Below are 24,175 nucleotides of genomic sequence, written 5' to 3' on the forward strand. Positions count from 1 at the left end.
GAAATTTTCAAAAATTCGCATTTCGTACTGATTCTTTGAAAAATATTGCTCCGTAACCATAAACATGCTATATTTCCGGAATCAGCATGTCGAGATCTACGTCCCTGAATGTTTTCAGAATTTTTAGACAACTTTTATAAAAGTGAAAATTTTCCAATGCTGCCCCCTTCTTCAAATTTCGGCCAATTTTTGACATTTTCGAAACTTAAAGAAATACATTTTCTTGAAGATTTCGAGCTCTAGAACTCAATTCCGTCCTCGTTTCTTTGATTTCTCGAGCCGTTTTCTCAGTATTGTCCGTTGAAATATTGAAATTTTTAGAAATCTCCAAAAATTCGCATTTCGTCCTGATTCTTTGAAAAATATTGTTCCGTGAAAATATGCTATATTTTCGGAATCAGCATGTTGAGATCTACGTCCCAGAATTTTTTCACAATTTTTAGACAACTTTTATAAAATTGAAAATTTTCCAATGGTTCTTCAAATTTCGGCCAATTTTTGACATTTTCGAAACTTAACTAAATACAGTTGCTTGTAGATTTCGAGCTCTAGAACTCAATTCCGGCCTCGTTTCTTTGATATCTCCAGCCGTTTTCTCAGTATCGTTCGGTGAAATATTGAAATTTTTAGAAATTTTCAAAAATTCGCATTTCGTACTGATTCTTTGAAAAATATTGCTCCGTGGCCACCAACATGCTATATTTTCGGAATCAGCATGTCGAGGTCTACGTCCCTGAATTTTTTCAGAATTTTTAGAAAAGTTTTATGAAAGTAAAATTTTTCCAATGGTCCCCCGTTCTTCAAGTTTCGGCCAATTTTTGACATTTTCGAAACTTAACGAAACGCTTTTCCTTGTAGATTTCGAGCTCTAGAACTCAGTTCCGACCTCGTTTCTTTGATATCTCCAGCCGTTTTCCCAGTATCGTTCGGTGAAATATTGAAATTTTTAGAAATTTTCAAAAATTCGGATTTCGTACTGATTCTTTGAAAAATATTGCTCGGTGACCATCAACATGCTATATTTTCGGAATTAGCATGTCAAGATCTACGTCCTTGAATTTTTTCATAATTTTTAGATAACATTTATAACAGTGAAATTTTTCCTTCTTCAAATTTCGGCAAATTTTTGACATTTTCGAAACTTAACGAAACACATTTTCTTGTAAATTTCGAGCTCTAGAACTCACTTGCGGCCTCGTTTCTTTGATATCTCCAGCCGTTTTTCCAGAATCGTCCGTAGGAACAACAAAATTTTTGGAATTTGGACTTTGTATTTATCAAAAACCCTAATTTTCTAGAAGTTGCTCATTATTATAAAAATTAAATTTTAAAAATTAGTTGTTGACCTAAAAATAGGACTTAGGATACTCGACATGGCTTTTCCCAGCGCCTCCGCCAAACCCCCCGTTTTGCGTTAACAAACCACCCTTTGCATTATTCAAAAATCTTCTCTCTAATCGCCACCGTAATCAGCGTTACGCGTTTTTAATAAACCCTGTACTAGCGAAAAATTTAAATCCCGCTTGTCCATCTGAAGATTCCATTAGGTCGGTTTATCAAACAATAGAAATGGATGAATCTCGAGGGACGATTTGAAATTGAAATCGCTCTTCCATATAAACAGAGCACAAGAACGCATTTCGCTAGCCACCTTCATTTATATAAAGGGAGTGTCAAAGATAAACGTGCTAATGAAATGAACATGAGGAAAATTACGATTCCACTTGAAACTAAAAGGTTTCTGTTGTTTGCCGCAACTCAAACTTAACACTATTCTTCTTATTGGATTGCAGAATTTTTAACTTTTTAACCCGGATCGATCCTTTCCGTTTCATTTGCAATTCTATTCGCCCGAGATAAACGCAACTTTCAGTTTACGTTTGCAATTAAAAAATTCCAGCGGAAACGGAAACTCTTAGCCGGCATAAGTTGCGAAGTTATGTGGAAGTTACGTTTTAATTATTGGAGGTGGGTGGGGCGGCAGGTACAAATGGTGGTAGAAGTGTGCTCAACAAACTTGAAACTGATCGGGTTATGATTCTGGGAATTGTGAAGGTTAAGGTTGTGGGGTGGTGGGGACGCAAATAGTGTGCTTTGTGTGCACATTCGGCTGAAAATTATTTACTAAGAGGGGTTGTGTTACAGCTTTCGTGCCGCATACGCTGAAAATTTTATTCATTGTCTGAGTACACGAAAATAGTGCGGTCGAAAATAAAACGAGCTAGAGTTGGCGTTGTCTGTCAAAATTTATGTATGCCATCACAAAATTTACATATGTTGTCAACTTGACAAAAAAAATGGTCGAAGTTTATTGCGCTAGAACTTCCCTCGCGCCTGAAAAACAATGTCCAACAAATCTCGCTTTTCTTTTAATTTTATAAATTGTTTCCGATTTTTGTTTTCTGGTAATCTCTATTTATAGATTATTGATTATATTTGATTTACAAAAACCAGTTGTAGTTTTTAGGCTTCAATTTTCCAGTTTGTTTTGTCTCTTCAATTTTTCGATTTGCAATTTTTTGGTTTTTTCAATTTTCCTAATTCTATTTTTTTTCATTTCTCAGTTTATCGATTCTTTAATTTTTCATTTCTTCAAATTTTTGTTGCAATTTTTCGTTTCTTCAATTTTTTTAGTTTTTCGTTTCTTCAATTTTTCGATTCGCGATTTTTCAAATTTCCATTCTTTTGGTTCTTCAATTTTACGTTTCTTCAATTTTTCGATTTGCAATCTTCCAACTTTTCATTTTTTTGTTTCTTCAATTTTACGATATGGAACTCTTCGAGATTTCATTTTTAAATTTTTCGGTTTTCCGATTTTCCAACTTTTGGATGTTTCAGTTTTTAGATTCTGCAATTGCTCGATCTGCAATTTCACGTGTTTTTAATTTTTCAATTTTTCATGTCTTCAGTTTTTCGATCTGCAATTTTTCGCCTAGGTTTTTTGTTTATTTCAGAATTTTTCGGTTTTTCAATGCTGTGATTTTATAATTTTCGTTTTTTTTAATGTGAAATTTTATCATTTTTGGATTTTTCAATTTTGGGATCTGCCTCTTTCCGGGTTTCAATTTTTCTAGTTTTCAACTTTTAAATTTTTAAATTTTTCATTTTTACTTCCCGAGCGTAAGCAAAGGAAGTATTGTAATCGAGTCCGTCGGCCGACTCTCTACTTTTACGTTTTCTCGATCTTTCATGACCCCTAGAAGACGAAGAAATAGGTCTCCCATTTCCGTCTGTCTGTCCGTCTGTCCGTCTGTCCGTCTGTCCGTCCGTCTGTCCGTCTGTCCGTCCGTCTATCCGTCTGTCCGTCTGTCCGTCCGTCTGTCCGTCTGTCCGTCCGTCTGTCCGTCTGTTGTCCCGGATTTTTATTAGACAGATAATCTCCGAAAGTACTCGACCGATTGTTGTGAAATTTTGTACTTATATTAAGAATATCATGTAGATGGTAAAACGCTAACCAAAATTTGTCTAATCATCCCCACCACTAATGCGATGACGTCACTTCAAAATTGTACATAGTAAATGGGTTTTCAATTGTATAAAATAACATAGTCCTACACATGTAGTTTACAACTCCGAATCGACTTTTCACCCGAAACGTCCAGATTTTTGGAAAAAAAATCAAAATTATAAAACAACATTTTGAAATTTAATTTTTAATCTGCTAACCAGAATGCTTTGAAATGTTGCAGATGTTTTAAGGCTATAAAGAGCATCATAAATCTTTAGTCAAAAAATATTTGCTTATCCCCTCCAAAAACTTGATGACGTCAGCTCAAAAGTTTGTGGAATAAATCATATCTAAAATGTACAAAATATGATGAGTCTGTACTTGTGATCTATCACTCCATTCATATTTTTTGGATTTGCATATACAGGGTGACTCAAAAAAATTAATGAATGCGTAAATTTATTTTACTGATTTACTCAGAAACTACAAAACCGAATGCTTTGAAATCTTGCAGATGTTTTAAGGTTCTAAAGAGCATAATAAATGTTTAGTCAAAATATATTTGCTTATCCCCTCCAAAAAATTGATGACGTCAGCTCGAAAGTTTGCCGAATAAATCCTATCTAAACTGTAAAAATATGATGAGTCTGTACTTGTAATTTATCACTCCATTCATATTTTTTGGATTTGCATATACAGGGTGACTCAAAAAAATTAATGAATGCGTAAATATATTTTATTGATTTAATCAGGAACTACAAAACCGAATGCTCTGAAATCTTGCAGATGTTTTAAGGTCATAAAGAGCATAATAAATGTCTAGTCAAAATATATTTGCTTATCTCCTCCAAAAACTTGATGACGTCAGCTCGAAAGTTTGCCGAATAAATCATATCTAAAATGTACAAAATATGATGAGTCTGTACTTGTCATTTATCACTCCATTTATATTTTTTGGATTTGCATATACAGAGTGACTCAAAAAAATTAATGAATGCGTAAATATATTTTATTGATTTAATCAGGAACTACAAAACCGAATTCTTTGAAATCCACTGCAAAAAAAAAACATAATAGGCATGCAGTCGTCACGTTTCCGACAGCGAGGGAAGTACTGTCTAAACTCTTTAGACCAATTTTTTCAATTTAAGATTTTTCAGTTTCATAATTTTTCAACTTTTCATTTCTTCAATTTTTGATTTAAAGTATTTCTAGTTTTCACTGTAAATACATATGTAATAATAATAATAATTTTTAAAATATTTCACTTTTTCATTTATTCGACTTTTTCAATTCTTTTAATGTTCCTATTTTTTGTTTTTCAGTTTCAATTTTTCAATTTTTCATATTTTTTGTTCCTCCCGTTTTACGACATGGAAAATTTAAAATGGAAAACTTGAAGAGTTGCGTTTGAGTTTTCCATTTTAAATTTTCCATTTTTTCCATTTTCCAATTTTGGAAGTTTTATTTATACATTTTGCGATTTTTTTCGATTTGCAATTTCAGTCGGTTCCAATTTTTAATTTCTCAGTTTTCAATTTTTTCTTTTCAGTTTTTCGTTTTCTCAATGCTCGGATTTTATTTTTTATTTTTTTGAATTTCAATTTTTACTTCCCGAGCGTAAGCAAAGGAAGTATTGTAATCGAGTCCGTCGGCCGACTCTCTACTTTTACGTTTTCTCGATCTTTCATGACTCCTAGAAGACGAAGAAATAGGTCTCCCATTTCCGTCTGTCTGTCTGTCCGTCCGTCTGTCCGTCCGTCTGTCCGTCCGTCTGTCCGTCCGTCTGTCCGTCCGTCTGTCCGTCTGTTGTCCCGGATTTTATTAGACAGATAATCTCCGAAAGTACTCGACCGATTGTTGTGAAATTTTGTACTTATATTAAGAATATCATGTAGATGGTAAAACGCTAACCAAAATTTGTCTAATCATCCCCACCACTAACGCGATGACGTCACTTCAAAATTGTACATAGTAAATGGGTTTTCAATTGTATAAAATAACATAGTCCTACACATGTAGTTTACAACTCTGAATCGACTTTTCACCCGAAACGTCCAGATTTTTGGAAAAAAAATCAAAATTATAAAACAACATTTTGAAATTTAATTTTTAATCTGCTAACCAGAATGCTTTGAAATGTTGCAGATGTTTTAAGGCTATAAAGAGCATCCTAAATCTTTAGTCAAAAAATATTTGCTTATCCCCTCCAAAAACTTGATGACGTCAGCTCAAAATTTGTGGAATAAATCATATCTAAAATGTACAAAATATGATGAGTCTGTACTTGTGATCTATCACTCCATTCATATTTTTTGGATTTGCATATACAGGGTGACTCAAAAAAATTAATGAATGCGTAAATATATTTTATTGATTTAATCAGGAACTACAAAACCGAATGCTCTGAAATCTTGCAGATGTTTTAAGGTCATAAAGAGCATAATAAATGTTTAGTCAAAATATATTTGCTTATCCCCTCCAAAAACTTGATGACGTCAGCTCGAAAGTTTGCCGAATAAATCATATCTAAAATGTACAAAATATGATGAGCCTGTACTTGTCATTTATCACTCCATTCATATTTTTTGGATTTGCATATACAGAGTGACTCAAAAAAATTAATGAATGCGTAAATATATTTTATTGATTTAATCAGGAACTACAAAACGGAATGCTCTGACATCTTGCAGATGTTTTAAGGTTATAAAGAGCATAATAAATGTTTAGTCAAAATATATTTGCTTATCCCCTCCAAAAACTTGATGACGTCAACTCAAAAGTTTGCCGAATAAATCGTATCTAAAATGTACAAAATATGATGAGTCTGTACTTGTGATCTATCACTCCATTCATATTTTTTGGATCTGAATGTACAGGGTGACTCAAAAAAATTAATGAATGCGTAAATTTATTTTATTGATTTACTCAGGAACTACAAAACCGAATTCTTTGAAATCCACTGCGAAAAAAAAACATAATAGGCATACAGTCGTCACGTTTTCGACAGCGAGGGAAGTACTGTCTAAACTCTTTAGACCAATTTTTTTTCCTTATTTTTATAATTTTTCGATTTTGCAATCTTCCTATTTTATAATTTTTTGTTTTTGCTGTTTTTCAATGTTCTGATTTTGTCACTTTTTATTTTTTCAATTTTTCAATTTTAGATTTTTTAATTTTTCGTTTTCTCAATTATAGATTTTCAGTTTCGCAATTTTTCAATTCTTCATTTTTTCATTTCTTCAAATTTTCGAATTGCAATTTTTGGTTGCAGTTTTTTATTTGCTTTATTTTAACAAATTTTAGATTTTTTAGTGGTCCGATTTTATATATTTTTTTCCAATTTCCGTTTTTTCAATTATTCGTTTCCTCAATTTTCCAACTTTTCATTTTTTTTTGTTTCTTCAATTTTAGGGCATGCAACTCTCCGAGTTTTCATTTTTCAATTTTTCAGATTTTCGATTTTCCAATTTTTAATGTTACAATTTTTCAAATTTTTCATGCAGTTCAAAGCTCAGATTTTTCAATTTTTCGATTTGCAGTTTTCCGGTTTTCAATTTTGCGTTTTTTATTTTTCAACTTTTAGGATTTTTAATTTTTGGTTTTTTTAAGTTTCATGATTTTTCGAATTTTTCCTCTCTTCAATTTTTGAATTTTTCTAGTTTCCACCATAAATACATATGCAATAATAATGATTTTCAAAATTATTCCTTTTTTCAATTATAAGATTTTAAAATTTTTTCATTTATTCGATTTTTAATTTTTTTCCGATTCTTCAATTTTTCAATTCTTCGATTTGCAATTTTTCGTTTCAGATTTTTAATTTTCCTTATTTTTATGATTATTCGATTTTTTAGTCTTCAGAAATGGTCATAATTTTTGGTTTTCGCGACTTCAGTTTTTTTAATTCTACGATTTGCAATTTTTATTGGTTTTAGTTTCTTCAATTTTTGATTTGCAATCTTTATATCTTTCATTTTAAATATGTATTTTTTTTATTTTTCACTTTTTCAATTTTACGATTTTAGATTTTTTCCGTTTGTCGATTATTGAATTTCGAAACTTTTTCATTTATACGATTTTTCGACTTTTTTTTTTAATTTTTTAATTTCAATTTTCCAATGTCTCGATCTTTAAATTTTCAATTATTCGATCTTTCACTGTTACAATTTTCACGATTCTATAATTTTTCAATTTTACAATTTTTGGGTTTTTCAATTTTTCGATTTTCAATTTTTTCCGATTTTTAATTTTTGGATTTTCGATTTTTCGATATTTCAACTTTTCGAATCAAAATAATGGCAAAAATACAAAATTCTAAAACTGACAATCGAAAATGGAAAAACGAAAAAGTATAAAATGAAAACTTTGAAAATTCTAAAAACTGGAAATCAAGAACTTGAAAAATTAAAAATTGCATAATTAAAAAATCGAAAAAGGCAAAATCGAAAAATCGAAATATGTATTTTAAAATCGAAATACTGAAAATGAAAGAAATCGGAAAATCGAAAAACTGGAAATCCAAAAATTCAAAAATTTAAAAACTGAAAATAGGAAAAATTGAATAAATGAAAAATTACAAAACTAACAGAAACATTAAGAAAATAAAGGAAATGAAAAAACGAAAAACCGTGGTATGAAATCGAGAAAATGTAAGTAAAAAATCGGTACAATGAATAATAAAAATCAAGAACTTGAAAAATTGAGGCAACGAAAAACTGAAAAACTGCAAAATCTTAAAATGAAAAATTGTTTTATAGAAAAATTGCGAATAGAAAAATGGAAAAAATTGATAGTCAAGGGATTGAAAAAATTTAGGCTAGAATAAAAAACGAAAAATTATTATATAAAAAATGACAAAAAGAAGGAAAAAGCAAAAACAAAAAATTGCCATAAAAAAACTAAAATCGTGCTAAATCGATTACGATCTGATTTGAAAAATTAGTATTTAACGTTCATTTGTTTTTGTGTACGACATTCAAATTTTTTTTAAATATCACCCTATATATTTTTTATAAATTAATGTAGATTTTTCTGAATTCATTGATGTATCATACTGTAATATTTTCAAACATTAAAAAATTGCTAGTAGGCTATTTCGACAGAACTTCCCTCGCCTCTGAAGCACAGTACACAGTACAATAAATCCAGATTTTCCGGAAAATTATAAGATTTCACTTTGCCAATTTTATTTTTTTATGAAAACCCTTATAAATTAAAATAAAGATATGCGTGTAATGTTCGTTTCAAGTGAGTTTTTCCATTACAAAATTACAAAGTCATAATATTTTGCAGATTTCAGGGAGGATTTATTCGGCAAAATTTTGAAATGTCGTCATCAATTTTTTGAGAAGGGATAAACCTAATAAATTTTGATTAACAATCTACCACGTGTAGAATAACCTTAAAATGTTTGCAAAATTTTAGATTATTCGGTTTTGCAATTTTAAAGTTAAATCACAAAATGTTATTATATAATTTTGATTTTTTTTTTTCAAAAACATTTAATAGCAATTAATTAGAATCCTTAACAATTTTCAGGAATCGGTTATGCCATCTGCTTAATCGACATTTACATGGGAATGTACTACAACACCATCATAGGTTGGGCTCTCTACTACTTAATAGCATCATTCCAATCCGAACTACCTTGGACAAGCTGCCACAATGCTTGGAACACCAGAGACTGCCATCCTGTTACTGAAATACGACCGAACAGTACCTCCTCAAGTCCTGCCAGAGAATTTTTTGAGTGAGTGTTAAATTCAGCAACGTCAACTCAGCGAATCAAGACTCATATTGTATTAACATTACTTAAATGAGTTACCTAATTTCAGACGAGAAGTGCTAGAACAATACAAAGCTGACGGCCTCAACAGAATGGGTCCTATCAAACCCGCTCTGGCCTTGTGCGTCTTTGCGGTTTTCGTTCTTGTTTATTTCTCGCTGTGGAAGGGCGTCCGTAGCACGGGAAAGGTGAGTAATTGCCACGTCTATAAACTAATTACGCTTTGAACTCCTATTGTTGATTCAGTAAAACGATATTTGTTCGTATTGTATTTCCCGGCGCCTCCGCCAAGCCGACTTACGCTTAGGCAACCAGTGATACACTTCTGATTGCACGTTTCCAATTCCTCAGAACTCGCTTAAAAAGAAAGAAACGTTTTTCAATAACGTCCACAGGTGGTCTATTAAATGGAGATTTAATCTTCCGAAGCATTATAAAAGTGAAATATTTGCGCTGATATTAATATCATGTCGTAGACGGCGAACGCATGTCGTTATTATTCCACAACATTTTATATCATGTCAAGTATTTAAATAAAAAAATGTTGTGAAATTAGGTAATAAATCTTCTTTGTGTTTTGGGATTGACTGTTTTCGGTGCTGGGATCAGAATATTCAATCGACATTTTCGGTGATAAATTATAAACAATTTTTTAGATTAAATAAAAAGTTAATTTCTTTCGATATCACAAGTCTGTTTGCAATTATTCCACCAAATAAAGTCATAAACATCATTCAAGAAACTCCTATTGCCAAGAACGCTAATCGGGTTAGTGTCGATGAATTTGTAAGCTTATTAGAATTTTGTATATTCAGAATAACTTTCAGTTCAATGGCGAACTTTGTCAGCAAAAATATAATATTCATATAGTCTGGTTATCGAAAATTAACTAAGCCACTTTTAGCTGAAATATTTAAAAAACAAAATTTCTCAGCATAATTTATTTAAACAACGCATTTATTGCTTTAGGTATGTTGACAATATTTTAATTTTAATGATAATAACCGGTAGAAAAAAATGAAATTTCGATATTGCAGCTGTTATCAAAACTAATTAGAAAATGATTTTTTAGAAGAAGTGTTTGGTGTATCTGAAAATAATTATGTAAATTGTTACTTATTTTTTAAATTTATCAATTAATTTTCAAAAATTTTATTATAAAATCATTTTTATTTAGTTATAGGACGAATAAATTTAATAATGGCAAATGTGAGTAGCATGGAAATTCGAATCCTGGAGACGATTTATTAAAATTGCTTTAACAGTGTTTATTTACATTGTCGTTTGTGCATTTTTTTTAGTTAGCACCAATTTTCGCTTTTTTGATTTTTCAATTACATTTTGCAGTTTTTCCATTTTTTGGTTTTTCGATTTTTCAATTTTGCGGTATTTAAATTTTAGAATTTTGCATTCATTTAATTCTTCAGTTTTTCGATTTTTATTTTACCAAGATTCTGTTTTTCAACTTTCAATTAAATCGATCTTTCAATCATTTTTCTATTTTCTAATTTTGCAATTTCTCGGTTATCCAAATTCTCAACTGTTAGACATTTAGTATTTCAGTTTTTAAATTTTACATGGTTTAATTTTTCAACCTTTTATTTTTTAATTTTGGATTTTTTGACTTTTCAATCATTTATTTTTCAATTTTTTTATTTTCCACTTTTTGGATTTTTTAGTTTGGTTTTTCAATATTTCGAATTTACAATTTTTAATTTGTCACTTGTCCGATTTTTCAGTTTCCCTAATTTTTCAATGTTTCAGTTATCTAATTTCTCTGTTTCAAAATGCTTCAATTTTTTAATGTTTTGATTTTACAATTTTTCGAGTTTTTAAATGTAATTTAAGAGAAATTCTACAATTTCTCAATTATCCGACTTTCCTAATTTTAGTTTTTCAATTTATCGATTTCTTGTTGTCTGAATTTTTGATTTTGCTGTTTTTCTATTTTTTGATTTTTTTAATTTTTCAGTTTTTCACTTTTTCGATTTTACAGTTCTGCAATTTTTGAATTAACCAAATTTTCAACTTTAAATATTAGACTTCTAATTTTTCAGTTATTCAATTTTGCAATTTTTAAATTTTTCAGTGTTTCGAGTTTTTCAGGGTCTCAATTTTCCGCTTTTTCAATTTTTCAATTTTTAATGGTTGTGTTTTGCTATTATACAGTTTCTCTAATTTTTTAATTGTTCAATTTCTCAATTTATCAATTTCTCGATTTTTAATTTTTTAGTTTTTCAATTTTTCAACATTGATTTTGAAGTTTTTCGATTTTACAGTTTTTGATTTATCAATTTTCAGTTTTACGATTTTATATTTTGAATCATTATTTGCCCTTTTTATTCAGAAATTGAAAAATTAAAAACCGGAAACCTGGAACATTAAAAAAATTGGAAAATTTTGAAATTAAAAATGTAATATTGAAAAAAAATCTAAAAAATTGAAAACGTGAAAATTTATCGAAAAACAGAGAAATTGAAAATTGAAAAATCGACACCCTGAAAAATCGAAATGAAAATCTGAAAAATTAGAAACCGAAAAATCAAAAAATCGAAAAATTGAAAAATTAAATTCTGATTCTCTAGATTATTGAAAAATCGAAAAACTGAATCATTTAAAAATTCCAACATTTAAATAAAAATTGAAAATTTGAAAAAAATAGAGAAAATAAAATGAAAAAACAAACAAATTGAAATTCGATAAATCGAAATACTGAAAAATCAGAATGAAAAATGGAAAAATTGAAATAATTAAAGAGTAGAGAAACGAAAAAGGGAGAAACCGAATATTGAAAAATAGAAATAATGAAGAATGAAAATTCTGCAAAATCGAAAGATAGAAATTGAAAATTAAAACATTGAAATGGTAAAGCAAAAAAAAAATTAAGTCAAAAAATACAAAAATTGCAAAATTGAAACACTCAAAAACTGAATCATTTAAAAATTGCAACATTTAAATAAAAATTGAAAATTTGAAAAAATTGAGAAAATAAAATAGAAAAACAAAGAAATTGAAAATCGATAAATCGATACACTGAAGAATCAGAATGAAAAATCGAAAAATTTAAAAAAATAAAGAGTAGAGAAATTGGAGAAACGAGAAACGGAGAAACCGAATATTGAAAAATCGAAAAATTGGAGAATTAAAATTCTGAAAAATCGAGAGACAGAAACTGAAGATTAAAAAATTAAAATGAAAAAGTAAAAAATGAAAAAAAACTAAGTCAAAAAATAGAAAAATAGAAAAATCAAAACACTAAAAATCGAAAAATTGCAAAATGTTTCATTTTTCGAAATTGTAATACAGAAAAATTGAAAATTGAGAAATCGAAACACTGAAAAATCGAATAATTGCAAAATAAAACACTCAAAAACTGAATCTTTTAAAAATTGCAACATTTAAATAAAAATTGAAAACTTGAAAAAGTAGAGAAAATAAAATCGAAAAACAAAGAAATTGAAAATCAAAAAATCACAAAACTGAAAAAATAATCTAAAAATTGTAAACCAAAAATCTAAAAATATTAGATAAATGAAAAATTATCACATTAATTTAGCATTGTAAAATCGAAAAATGATTGTAAAATCGAAACAACAAACTGAGAAATCGAAAAAATTTAGGAAAATAACAAAATGAAAACATTGAAAAAGAAGAAACGAAAAGTTGAAAAATTCAAAAATTGACAAATCAAGGAAAAATTATAATTCGAGGGCCTTAAAAATCGAAAATTTAAAAAATCGAAAAAGAAACAGAAAATTAAAATATCTAGGAATGGAAAATCCAAAAATCGTAATTTTAACCGAAAAATTGAAGAAATTTAAACTGAAAATTCGAAAAATTCAAAAATCAAAATTAAAAATCGAAAAATTGTAAAATTAAAACATTGAAAAACTGAATCTTTTAAAAATTGCAGCATTTAAATAAAAATTGAAATTTTGAAAAAATTACAGAAAATAAAAAATTGTAATACAGAAAAATTGAAAACTGAAAAATCGAAACACTGAAAAATCGGAATGAAAAATCGAAAAATTGAAAAATTAAAATTTGAAACATCGAAAAATTAAAAAACATGGAAAACTGAACAACTAAAAATCTAAAAATTGAAAATATAGAAAAATCGAAAAATTGAGAAACTGAAGCAACAAAGAAACTGAAGTAAGGAAAAGCAGAGAAATTGAATACTAAAAATCCGAAAAACCTAAAAATTGAAAATTTAAAATTCTGATAATCGAAAATATGAATTGAAAAATCAAAAAATTGAAAAACTGAATCACTGAAAAATTAAGTTATATAACAAAAATTAATAATTTGAAAAAATGTGGAAAATAAAAAATCGAAAGACAGAGAAATTGAAAATTAAAAAATTGAAACACTGAAAAATCGGAATGAAAAACTGAAAAATTAAAAACTGAAAAATCAACAGAACGAAAACTTGAGAATTAAAATTCTGAAAATCGAAAATATTGAAAATCGAAAAACTAAAAACTCAACAAATTAAGAAAGGGAAAAATCGAAAAACAGAAATTGAAAATTGAAAATTCGAAAAATTAAAAAATCAAAACACTGAAAAATCGAGAAATTGTAAAATTAAAACAGTGAAAAACTGAATCACTGAAATTTTGAACAAAAAATAGAGACAATTAAAAATTGAAAAACAGAGAAACTGAAAACTGAAAAATGGAAACACTGAAAAATAGGAATGAAAAACCGAAAAATTCAAAAAAATAAAATTTGAAACATCAAAAAATTGAAAAACATTGGAAACTGAACAATTAAAAATCTAAAAATTGAAAATATAGAAAAATCTAAAAACTAAAAAACTGAATCACTAAAAAATGGAATTATTTAGACAATAATTAATAATTTGAAAAAATGTAGAAAATAAAAAATCGAAAGACAGAGAAATTGAAAATTAAAAAATTGAAACACTGAAAAATCGGAATGAAAAAGTGAAAAATCAAAAAAAACAATTATTTAGAATTAAAATTCTGTTAATCGAAAAATATTGAAAAGCGAAAAACCAAAAACTCAAGAAATGTAGAAACGGAAAAATGGGAAAACAGTAATTGATAATTAAAAATTCAAAAGATTAAAAATCAAAACACTGAAAAATCGGAATGAAAAATCGAGGAATTGTAAAATTAAAACTGTTAAAAATTGAGCCATTGAAATTTCGAAAAAAAAAATGAGAAAATAAAAAATTGAAAAACAAATTGAAAACTGAAAAATCGGAACGAAAATCGAAAACTTGAAAAAATAAAATTTGAAACATCAAAAAATTGAAAAATTGAAAAACATGGAAAAGTGAACAATAAAAAATCTAAAAATTATAAAAATATAGAAAAATCGAAAAATTGAGTAACTTAAGAAATAATAAATAAATAAAATAAATAACTGAAGGTCGAAAAACAGAAAAATTGAATACTGAAAAACTAAAAAATATAAAAATCCAAAAATTAAATTTCTGATAATCGAAAATATGCATTGGAAAATCAAAAAATTAAAAAACTGAATCACTAAAAAATTAAATTATTTAAACAAAAATTAATAATTTGAAAAAATGAAGAAAATAAAAAATCGAAAGGCAGAAAAATTGAAAATTAAAATATTGAAATGATAAATCAAACATTGAAAAAAAGAGATAACAAAAAATTGAAAAATTGAAAATCATGAAAAATCGAACAATAATTAATAATAATCTAAAAATTAAAGATAATGAAAAATCGAAAAATTGAAAAATCGAACCGATAAATCAAAACAATGAAAAATTGAAAATCAAAAAATTGAACAATTATAATCATCTAAAAATTGTAAACCAAATATTTAAATATTGTAATAAAATTGAAAATATAAACACTGTAAAATCGAAAAATGTAATAAAAAATGAAGAAATCATAAAATCGGTAAGCTGAAGAATCCTTAAAAATTCAAAAATCGGTGGGAATAAAAAACAATGCTCAGACTTGTATGCCCATACATCAAAATATATAATAATAATTAATAAATAAATAAAATAATGCAACACACCTGTAATAATAATATTGACATCCTGCATACTGCAGATAAGTTCAAATTTAAGGCTCTTAAATGTCTTGAAATAATTTAAAAATTATTTTAAAACCAAAACTATACAATAACTTTCAATTAAAAATTTTAATTTCAAAGAATATTGACCTCGATTATAAAAAAAAATTTATGACAAATGTAAATAATGAAATTTTGTCAACTCGCGGAATCAACCGTCTCGGCTAACCGCCTCATGCACAAAATTTTCACTTCTTGTACAAAACTGTTAATTCGAAAACTGAACATCAGCCAGCCGTGTAAAACAAAATATCAGTTTTCACATAATCAACGATTTCCCAACAAACCTGCCTTATCCTCCACACCGCACATCCTTCCAATAATTCCCACTTGATCGCCCCCATTCTCACCCAAATCCCCCCGCTTAAACACAATTTCAATTTTATCCGTTCGCAGGCGGTATGGATAACAGCCATCGCCCCCTACGTGGTCCTCATCATCCTCCTCGCCCGCGGAGTCTCCCTCCCCGGCGCCGCCGAAGGCATCCGCTACTACCTCACCCCCAAATGGCACAAGCTCAACAACTCCAAGGTGTGGATAGACGCCGCCTCGCAAATCTTCTTCTCTCTGGGCCCGGGCTTCGGCACCCTCTTGGCCCTCTCCAGCTACAACAAGTTCAACAACAACTGCTACCGAGACGCCGTTCTCACCAGCAGCATCAACTGCCTCACCAGCTTCCTCGCCGGGTTCGTCATCTTCTCGGTCCTGGGCTACATGGCCCACGTCCAGCACAAGAGCATCGAGGAGGTGGGGCTGGAGGGGCCCGGGCTGGTGTTCATCGTGTACCCCGAGGCCATAGCCACCATGGCGGGGTCGGTGTTCTGGTCGATCATTTTTTTTCTCATGCTGATCACGCTGGGGCTGGACAGCACCTTCGGGGGGCTGGAGGCCATGATCACGGCGCTGTGCGACGAGTACCCGAAGGTACTGGGGCGGCACAGGGAGGTCTTCGTGGCGGCGCTGCTGTTTGGGATTTACATTTGTGCCTTGCCGACGACAACTTATGTAAGTTTCTGGTTGGGGGTGGCTTGGAGGTGTGATTTTGGCGGTTTCAGGGCGGCGTCTACTTGGTTAATATGCTGAATGTTTATGGGCCGGGGCTGTCGATTTTGTTTGTGGTGTTCGTGGAGGCGGCGGGGGTTTGCTGGTTGTATGGGACGGAGAATTTCGCGAGGGACATTGAGAAGATGATTGGGCACAAACCAGGGATTTTTTGGAGGGTGTGTTGGAAGTACATCAGTCCGATTTTTCTTTTGGTAAGAATTTGTTAATTATTCACTTTAAATTAGGTTAGGTTAACTTTATTTTGAATAAAAATGAACATTCCTTTGAGATTTTAAAGTTTGTGGTCAATAAAATAAACTATACCTTGATTTTAGGTTTATAACTTCATTATACAGAGCATTCCAACGGTCTGGTTGGAATCATTTAGGGTTATAATTTAAAATTATTTTTAAACATATAGGAAGTATAGGTGGAATATTACGTTATACGTACCATAGTTGCATTTCATTACACGCAACACACTGTATATTTTTATAAACTTATGGGGATTTAACTTAATTCACGAAGGTTGTGAATTGTCAAATTTTGCACTGGTTTCTGATAAATACTATTAAGTAGTGATTGAAGTAAATTTTTGTGTTGGCAATTCTGAATTTTTGGCAGGGATGCTGGCATGTCAGTCACAGTTATGACAAGATGGCAGCTACTGAATTGCCCAAAATTTCAAACTGACATTGATCTTGCCAACCTGACAAAAAATTACAAATATTAATTTGTAGTTACTCGATATTGCTTTTGAGGATATTTTTATTGTATCCGTCATTTGCCTGCTTTTAGAACCCAGAAGTCAAATTAAATTTTGCTGTTCGTCAAAGATAAACCGTAACTGTCATTACATTGTTGCCACTACAATTTTTTTTATTTTTTATCAGTAAGCCAGCATGACATTTTGACAGTTCACAACCTTAATGAACACAAATTTTGTCAAATAAAGGAAATCGATGTAGGTATAAGCGAACTGATACCTAACTTCAATGGAAAATAACAGTACAGCCACCACAGTTTTTTAAAAAATTAATTCCCTGCCTAACTATAGAAGTTTTTTTATATCACATGGTATAACTCAAAAGTGTTTTCGTTTATTTATACAGAGAAATTCTATTTACCATTTACCGTGTCAGTGTCAGTTTCTGTCTTTTTCAAATTTTACCCTAATTTGGAATAATAATAATTTTTATAAAAACGTTGTGTTTGCTATCGGTTTTTTTCCTTTTTTCATAAAGAATCTAAATTTGTAAAAATATGTATATAAAGTATGTAGGTGTTCTGTTTGAAAAATACAACTTTGGTGCATACATTTTAAATGAACTTGTATACCGCGTGAGTCACTAAGCGCGCGGTCCTCTAAATCTCATTAATTATTATTAATACAGAGAGTCTACTAAGGTTTGTGATTTTTTTGTCAGGTTGGCAAACACATTTTATGACGGCATCCTAGATGTAAAATTTAAATTTTGACCGCCAATTCTGTAACTGCCATCCTCTCCTGGGTTTTTAGGCGCGCTCATGTCAAAATTGATAACCGTGAACTAACATGCTAACACTGCTGCCAATAATTCAGAAATGCCAACTCAAAAATTTGCTTCAATCATTAGATACAAAAAAGTTAAAGAGTAAAGTTTTACTGTTCTTTGAGTAATATACTTTAAAATTATTTTCGATTATACAAAGTGTTTTGATTTTGAGGCATAACTTTAAAAATTAAAAATTTAAAAGGTGCAAAATAAAAAAAATAAAATCAAAAAACTGACACAATCGAAAAACTGTAAAATCGAAACATTTAAAAATTGAAAAATTGGATAAATGTGAAATTGTAATATTGAAAAATCGAAAAATTGTAAAACTGACACATAGAAAACTCAAGAAATACAGAAACGGAAAGAAGAAAAAATAGAAATTGAAAATTGAAAAGTCGGAAAACAGCGAATTTGAAAATTGATGAATCGGAACGTGGAAAAATTGAAAATTGAAAAATCAGAACACTAATAAATCGAAAAATTGACAAAAAAAATTGAAAGATAAAAAATTGAAAATTTAAAAATTGAAAATATTGAAAACTCGAACAACTGAATATTGAAAAATCGAAATGAAAAACTGAAAAATAAAAAATTGGAAAATCAAAAAAACCAAAAACTGAAAAAAATAAAAGATTGAAAATTAAAATTCTGATGATCGAAAAGACTAAAAAACCTAAATATTGAGAATTCAAGAAATAAAGAAACCGAAAAATCGAAATACAGAAATTGAAAATTGATAAATCGAAAAACAGCGAATTTGAAAATTGGAGAATCGGAACATAGAAAACTTGAAAATTGAAAAATCGGAACACTGAAAAATCGAAAAATTGACAAAAAAATTGAAAGATTAAGAAATTGAACAATTGAAAATTTAAAAATTGAAAATATTGAAAACTCGAAGAATTGAAAATTTTAAACAATAGAGAAACTTAAGAAACGAAAACCAGAACAACTGAATATTGAAAAATCAAAATGAAAAACTGAAAAATAAAAAATTGAAAAATCAAAAAAACCAAAAACCGAAAAATATGAAAAATTGAAAATTAAAATTCTGATAATCGAAAAGACTAAAGAAAAGACTAAAAAACCGAAACATTGAAAACTCAAGAAATAAAGAAACGGAAAAAAGGAAAAACAGAAATTGAAAATTGAAAAGTCGGAAAACAGCGAATTTGACAATTGAAGAATCGGAACGTAGAAAAATTGAAAATTGAAAAATCGAAAAATTGACAAAAAAAATTGAAAGATTAAAAAATTGAGCAATTGAAAATTTAAAAATTGATAATATTGAAAACTCGAAGAATGGAAAATTTTAAACAATAGAAAAACTCAAGACACGAAAACCAGAACAACTGAGTATTGAAAAATCGAAATGAAAAACTGAAAAATAAAAAATTGAAAAGTCAAAAAAACCAAAAACTGAAAAATATGAAAAATTGAAAATTAAAATTCTGATAATCGAAAAGACTAAAGAAAAGACTAAAAAACCGAAACATTGAAAACTCAAGAAATAAAGAAACGGAAAAATCGAAAAAGAGAAATTGAAAATTGAAAAATCGGAAAACAGCGAATTTGAAAATTGGAGAATCGGAACGTAGAAAACTTGAAAATTAAAAAATCGGAACACTGAAAAATCGAAAAATTGACAAAAAAAATTGAACAATTGAAAATTTAAAAATTGAAAATATTGAAAACACGAAGAATTGAAAATTTTAAACAATGGAGAAACTTAAGAAACGAAAACCAGAACAAATGAATATTGAAAAATCGAAACACTGAAAAATAAAAAATTGAAAAATCAAAGAAAGGAAAAACTGAAATAAATGAAAAACTGAAAATTAAAATCCTGATGATCGTAAAGACTAAAAAACCGAAATATTGAAAACTCAAGAAATAAAGAAAGGGATAAATCGATAAACAGAAATTGAAAGAAAATTGAAAAACTCAAAAATCGAAACATTAAAAAATCGAAATGAAAAATCAAAAAATTGTAAAACTAAATTACTGAAAAATTGAATCGTTAAATTATTGCAACATTTAAATAAAAATTGAAATTTTGAAAAAATTGAGAAATTAAAAAAATGAAAAACAGAGAAATTGAAATTGAAAAATCGGAAAACAGCGAATTTGAAAATTGAAAAATCGGAACGTAGAGAAATTGAAAATTGAAGAATCGAATCACTGAAAAATCGGAGTGAAAAATCCAAAAATTGAAAAAATAAAATTTGAAAGATGAACACTTAAAAAAATACGAAAAATTGAACAATTAAAGATTTAACAATTGAAAATATTCAAAACTCGAAGAATTGAAAATATTCAAAACTCGAAGAATTGAGAATAGAGAAACTGAAATTGAAAAATCGAAAAATCCAAAAATTGAATAATTGAAATTTTGATAATAGAAAATATTCAAAGATCGAAAATTTGAAGAAATGAAACACTGAAAAATTTAGTCATTTAATTTAAAAATAAAATTTTGAAAAAATAGAGAAAATAAAAATCGGAAAACAGAAAAATTGAAAATTAAAAAATTGGAAACAAAAATCCAAAATTCAAAAAAAAACTTGAAAAGTCAAAACATTTAAAAAATATGAAAAATTTAACAATTGAAAATCTAAAAATTGAAACTACTGAAAAATCGAAATGAAAAACCGAAACGAAAAATCAAAACAATGAAGAATTGATAAAACAAAGTGTTTTGACTTTGAGGCATAGCACATAACTTCAAAAATTGAAAAATTTAGTAGGACAAAAATAAAAAAAATAAAATTCAAGAAATTGCACAATCGAAAAACTGTAAAATCAAAACGTTAGAAAATCGAAACATTTAAAAATTATAAAACTGACACATAGAAAACGAGAGAAACTGAAATAAACGAAAAATTGAAAATTAAAATTCTGATAATCAAAAAGACTAAAAAACCGAAACGTTGAAAACTCAAGATATAAAAAAAAGAACGATCGAAAAACAGAAATTGAGAACAGAAAAACTGAAAAACTGAAAAATTAAAACATTAAAAATCGAAATGAAAAATCAAAAAATTGCAAAACTGAAACACTGAAAAGTGGAATCGTTTAAATATTGCAACATTTAAATAAAAATTGAAAATTTAGAAAAATAGAGAAACTAAAAAATTGAAAAACAGAGAAATTGAAAATTGAAAAATCGAAACACTGAAAAATTGGAATAAAAATCAAAAAGTTGAAAAAATGAAATTTGGAAGATTGAATAATGGAAAAATATGAAAAATTGAACAATTAAAAATTTAAAAATTGAAAATATTGAAAAAAATGAAATTTGAAAGATTAAAAAATTGAATAATTGAAAAATATAAAATATTGAACAATTAAAAATTTAAAAATTGAAAATATTTTGGAAACTCCAAAAAAGGAAAGCCAGAGAAACTGAATATCGAAAAATCCAAAAATTGAATAATTGAAACACTGAAAAATGTAATTATTTAAATAAAAAATCGAAAGGCAGAAAAATTGAAGTGAAAAATCTAAAATTGAAAAGTCAAAAAATCGAAAAATTGAAAAACAAGGAAAATTGAACAATTAAAAATCTAAAAACTGAAAATATTGAAAAATCAAAACACGAAAAAATCGAAACAAAAAAGCAAAACAATGCAGAATTAATAAATAAAAAATCACAAAATTAAAAAAATAATGTCAAAATTGACAACTCTGAGCTAACATGCTAACATTGCTGCCAATAATTCAGAAATGCCAACTCAAAAATTTGCCTCAATCTTTGAGTAGCATTCTTTAAAATTATTTTCGACTATACAAAGTGTTTTGATTTTAAGCCATAGCACATAACTTGTTTTTTTTTAATAGAACATCCTACATATTATAATTTTATATATTCTCATTAGCCTCTTCCTCTATTTTATTACTCTATTTGTTGTTCTCTTTCTTTCAATATGTCGGTGCATCTCTTAATAAAGTAAAAAATCCCAATAATTTAAATATAGAAAATATTTAACAAAAAAGAAAGAAAACAAGAAACAGATGAGAATTCGAGAAGTGCGCGCTTGGTGACTCACCCTGTACACATTTGAATATATATGTAAATTGTAGCCTGAAATGAACGAAAGAAAAGACAACATATGTTATTTTGTTTCAGTAATTTATTTCTATATACAAAAAAATAAATAAAAGGGTAATTTTTATATGAAACACCTGGTATATTTGCATCTAAAATGTCTAAAAAAAATATTACCATTATTGTTCTTTTTTGTTGCAGTCGATTTTCATTTTTTCCCTTCTTAGTCACGAGCAGATGTTGGGCACAGAATATGAGTACCCTGATTGGTGCTTTAAGGTGGGTTATGTACTTACCGCCTCATCGATTATTTGCATCCCGCTGTATATTATATACAAGTTCGCCATCACACCAGGGAGTCTAGTACAGGTTAGTATCCTTGATTATACATACGAATAAATGCAGAAATTGTTGCGCTTCTGAGGCAATGGAAGTTCACTATAATTTTTTTTTTATCGTCCTCTTTGCTTACCTGACTTGTTTTGATTAAAGGATAAACTTATGTGTATTAAACACAGCCTTCCACTAGCTGAAATTTTTTTAATCATGCATGCAACTGTTAAGGAGAAACCAAAAACACGACCTTTTTTATTACATTATTTAATAAATAATAATAAATAAAACTAAACATAGACTAATAATTACAAAATAATGAAATGACAACGCCAGCAGAAATTTAATTTTGTGTGTGCACATGTCCATCAATAATAATAACTGCAATTAATTAATACAAAAAATATAATTGTAAAACACCAACATTTTGGTTTAAACCAGCCTTTCTCTCATTTTATTTCCACAATTTCCAATTTTCATTTCCCCGCACGATCAGCGCCTACCTCCAATCGATAATCTAGCAGGAATTCAGTTTCCTGTCTCCTATCAGAGTGCCTGTTAACATCTCCCGGAAATGTTCCAGAGATGGAAAATGATATGGAAAGCCGAGCACTCCTCCGACAACAGCGCCCTCACCTACTGCGGCGGCACCGAGGTGTGACCACAAAGCATCGTCAGGTCATACACAATCGAATGGTTAGTTTAAGTTAGTTGTAGAATCTCGTTAATTTTCTTCTTCTTCGGGCAAAATACCAGCCATATCTTGCCCGGAAACACGGATTACAAGGGTTGATTTGCCGGTTTTGTTGTTTTAGGTGTACTTAGGAGGTGCGGCAACAGTGTAACAGCAGCCATTGTTACACTCTTGCGTTTGTATATCGAGATGTTTCCTATATTCTAGTCTAGAGTATTAAAAGCGGGTGCTATATGTTGTGTAATAATAAAGTTATTATCAAATAAGAGGATAGTGAGATCGTGTCCTAACAATAATCAAATGATAGGTTAGAGATAGATGTCGCTTCTAGCATGCCGCGACTAGGGTTCCTGCATGTTAGATTAAATTATGTGGTCACGTGTCAAGGCTCCATCACCTGTTGAGTCGGTAATATAATGAATATATTCCTACATGTACATACGAACTTGAAATTTCATGTACACAAATGCGACAGTGGTGGATCTCGATACGTGTATAAACAACGTGCAGGAACCCTAGAGCTATGTTCTGTGTATTTAGCAGTGGTTTAGCTGTCCATTTTCGTGTGAAGGTACTAGATAACCCCGAGGTTAGATTTTTGTAGAACTGAATACGTACGCTGTACAAACACTTAAACAAACAACAAGATAAAACATGACAATAAAAGATGACGGTCGACCGGATTGAGTTGCAGATTTTCGGTACTAAGCAAAAATCGGGCCTATTTTTGTGATACTAACAGCATTGTTGGGTGAAATAGCAGCCATATTTCGCCTGATGGTGGTTTGATTGAATTCGTTTGTGTGCCAATTTTGTTTACTTATTTTTTATTATCTCTTGATTTAGTCCTAGGATTTAACGGTAGCACTTTAGGAATTGAATTGAATATGTTGAGGTTTATCCAAAGGAGCATATTAAACAAAGTATTTGACTAAAATATAATAAATAAACAGAGCTGTCGTTGTGTTGTTGTTACGAGGATAAATTTATATAAATTAATTAATGGTTTGTTTGTGTTGATATATGTACAAATTCTTGTACGGTTGCTGACGTCTTGCAGCCATAAGGTGACAGCAACTATTTTTGTTATTGGAGACGATTCGTCTAAAAATAATATTGTTCGATTTATAGTTTTTATGGTTTAGTGTAAGTGACCTTTTACTGTGTATTAATAAATTTATTTATTTTTTGTAGAAAA

At 28.9% G+C, this 24,175-nt stretch overlaps 1 protein-coding gene across 2 annotated transcripts in view; it reads left to right on the forward strand.

Moving 5' to 3' along the window:
* LOC135139456 (sodium-dependent serotonin transporter) overlaps positions 1 to 24,175 on the forward strand; it is an 80,474-nt gene extending 56,299 nt beyond the window's left edge. Inside the window, exons 4-10 of one of the 2 annotated variants that reach the window (XM_064069696.1) lie at positions 8,990 to 9,200; positions 9,286 to 9,424; positions 15,717 to 16,325; positions 16,376 to 16,576; positions 22,152 to 22,319; positions 22,867 to 22,979; positions 23,099 to 24,175. In XM_064069696.1, the coding sequence (XP_063925766.1) occupies positions 8,990 to 9,200; positions 9,286 to 9,424; positions 15,717 to 16,325; positions 16,376 to 16,576; positions 22,152 to 22,319; positions 22,867 to 22,944 (1,406 nt within the window). In that variant the 3' untranslated portion in view covers positions 22,945 to 22,979; positions 23,099 to 24,175. Of the gene's footprint in view, positions 1 to 8,989; positions 9,201 to 9,285; positions 9,425 to 15,716; positions 16,326 to 16,375; positions 16,577 to 22,151; positions 22,320 to 22,866 lie in introns of both variants that reach the window. The other variant, XM_064069695.1, reaches the window with a different exon arrangement.

Source organism: Zophobas morio, unplaced genomic scaffold, assembly GCF_036711695.1.
Source record: "Zophobas morio isolate AGI-343-1 ecotype UQ-CSIRO unplaced genomic scaffold, CSIRO_AGI_Zmor_V1 ptg000031l, whole genome shotgun sequence".
NCBI lineage: Eukaryota > Metazoa > Arthropoda > Insecta > Coleoptera > Tenebrionidae > Zophobas > Zophobas morio.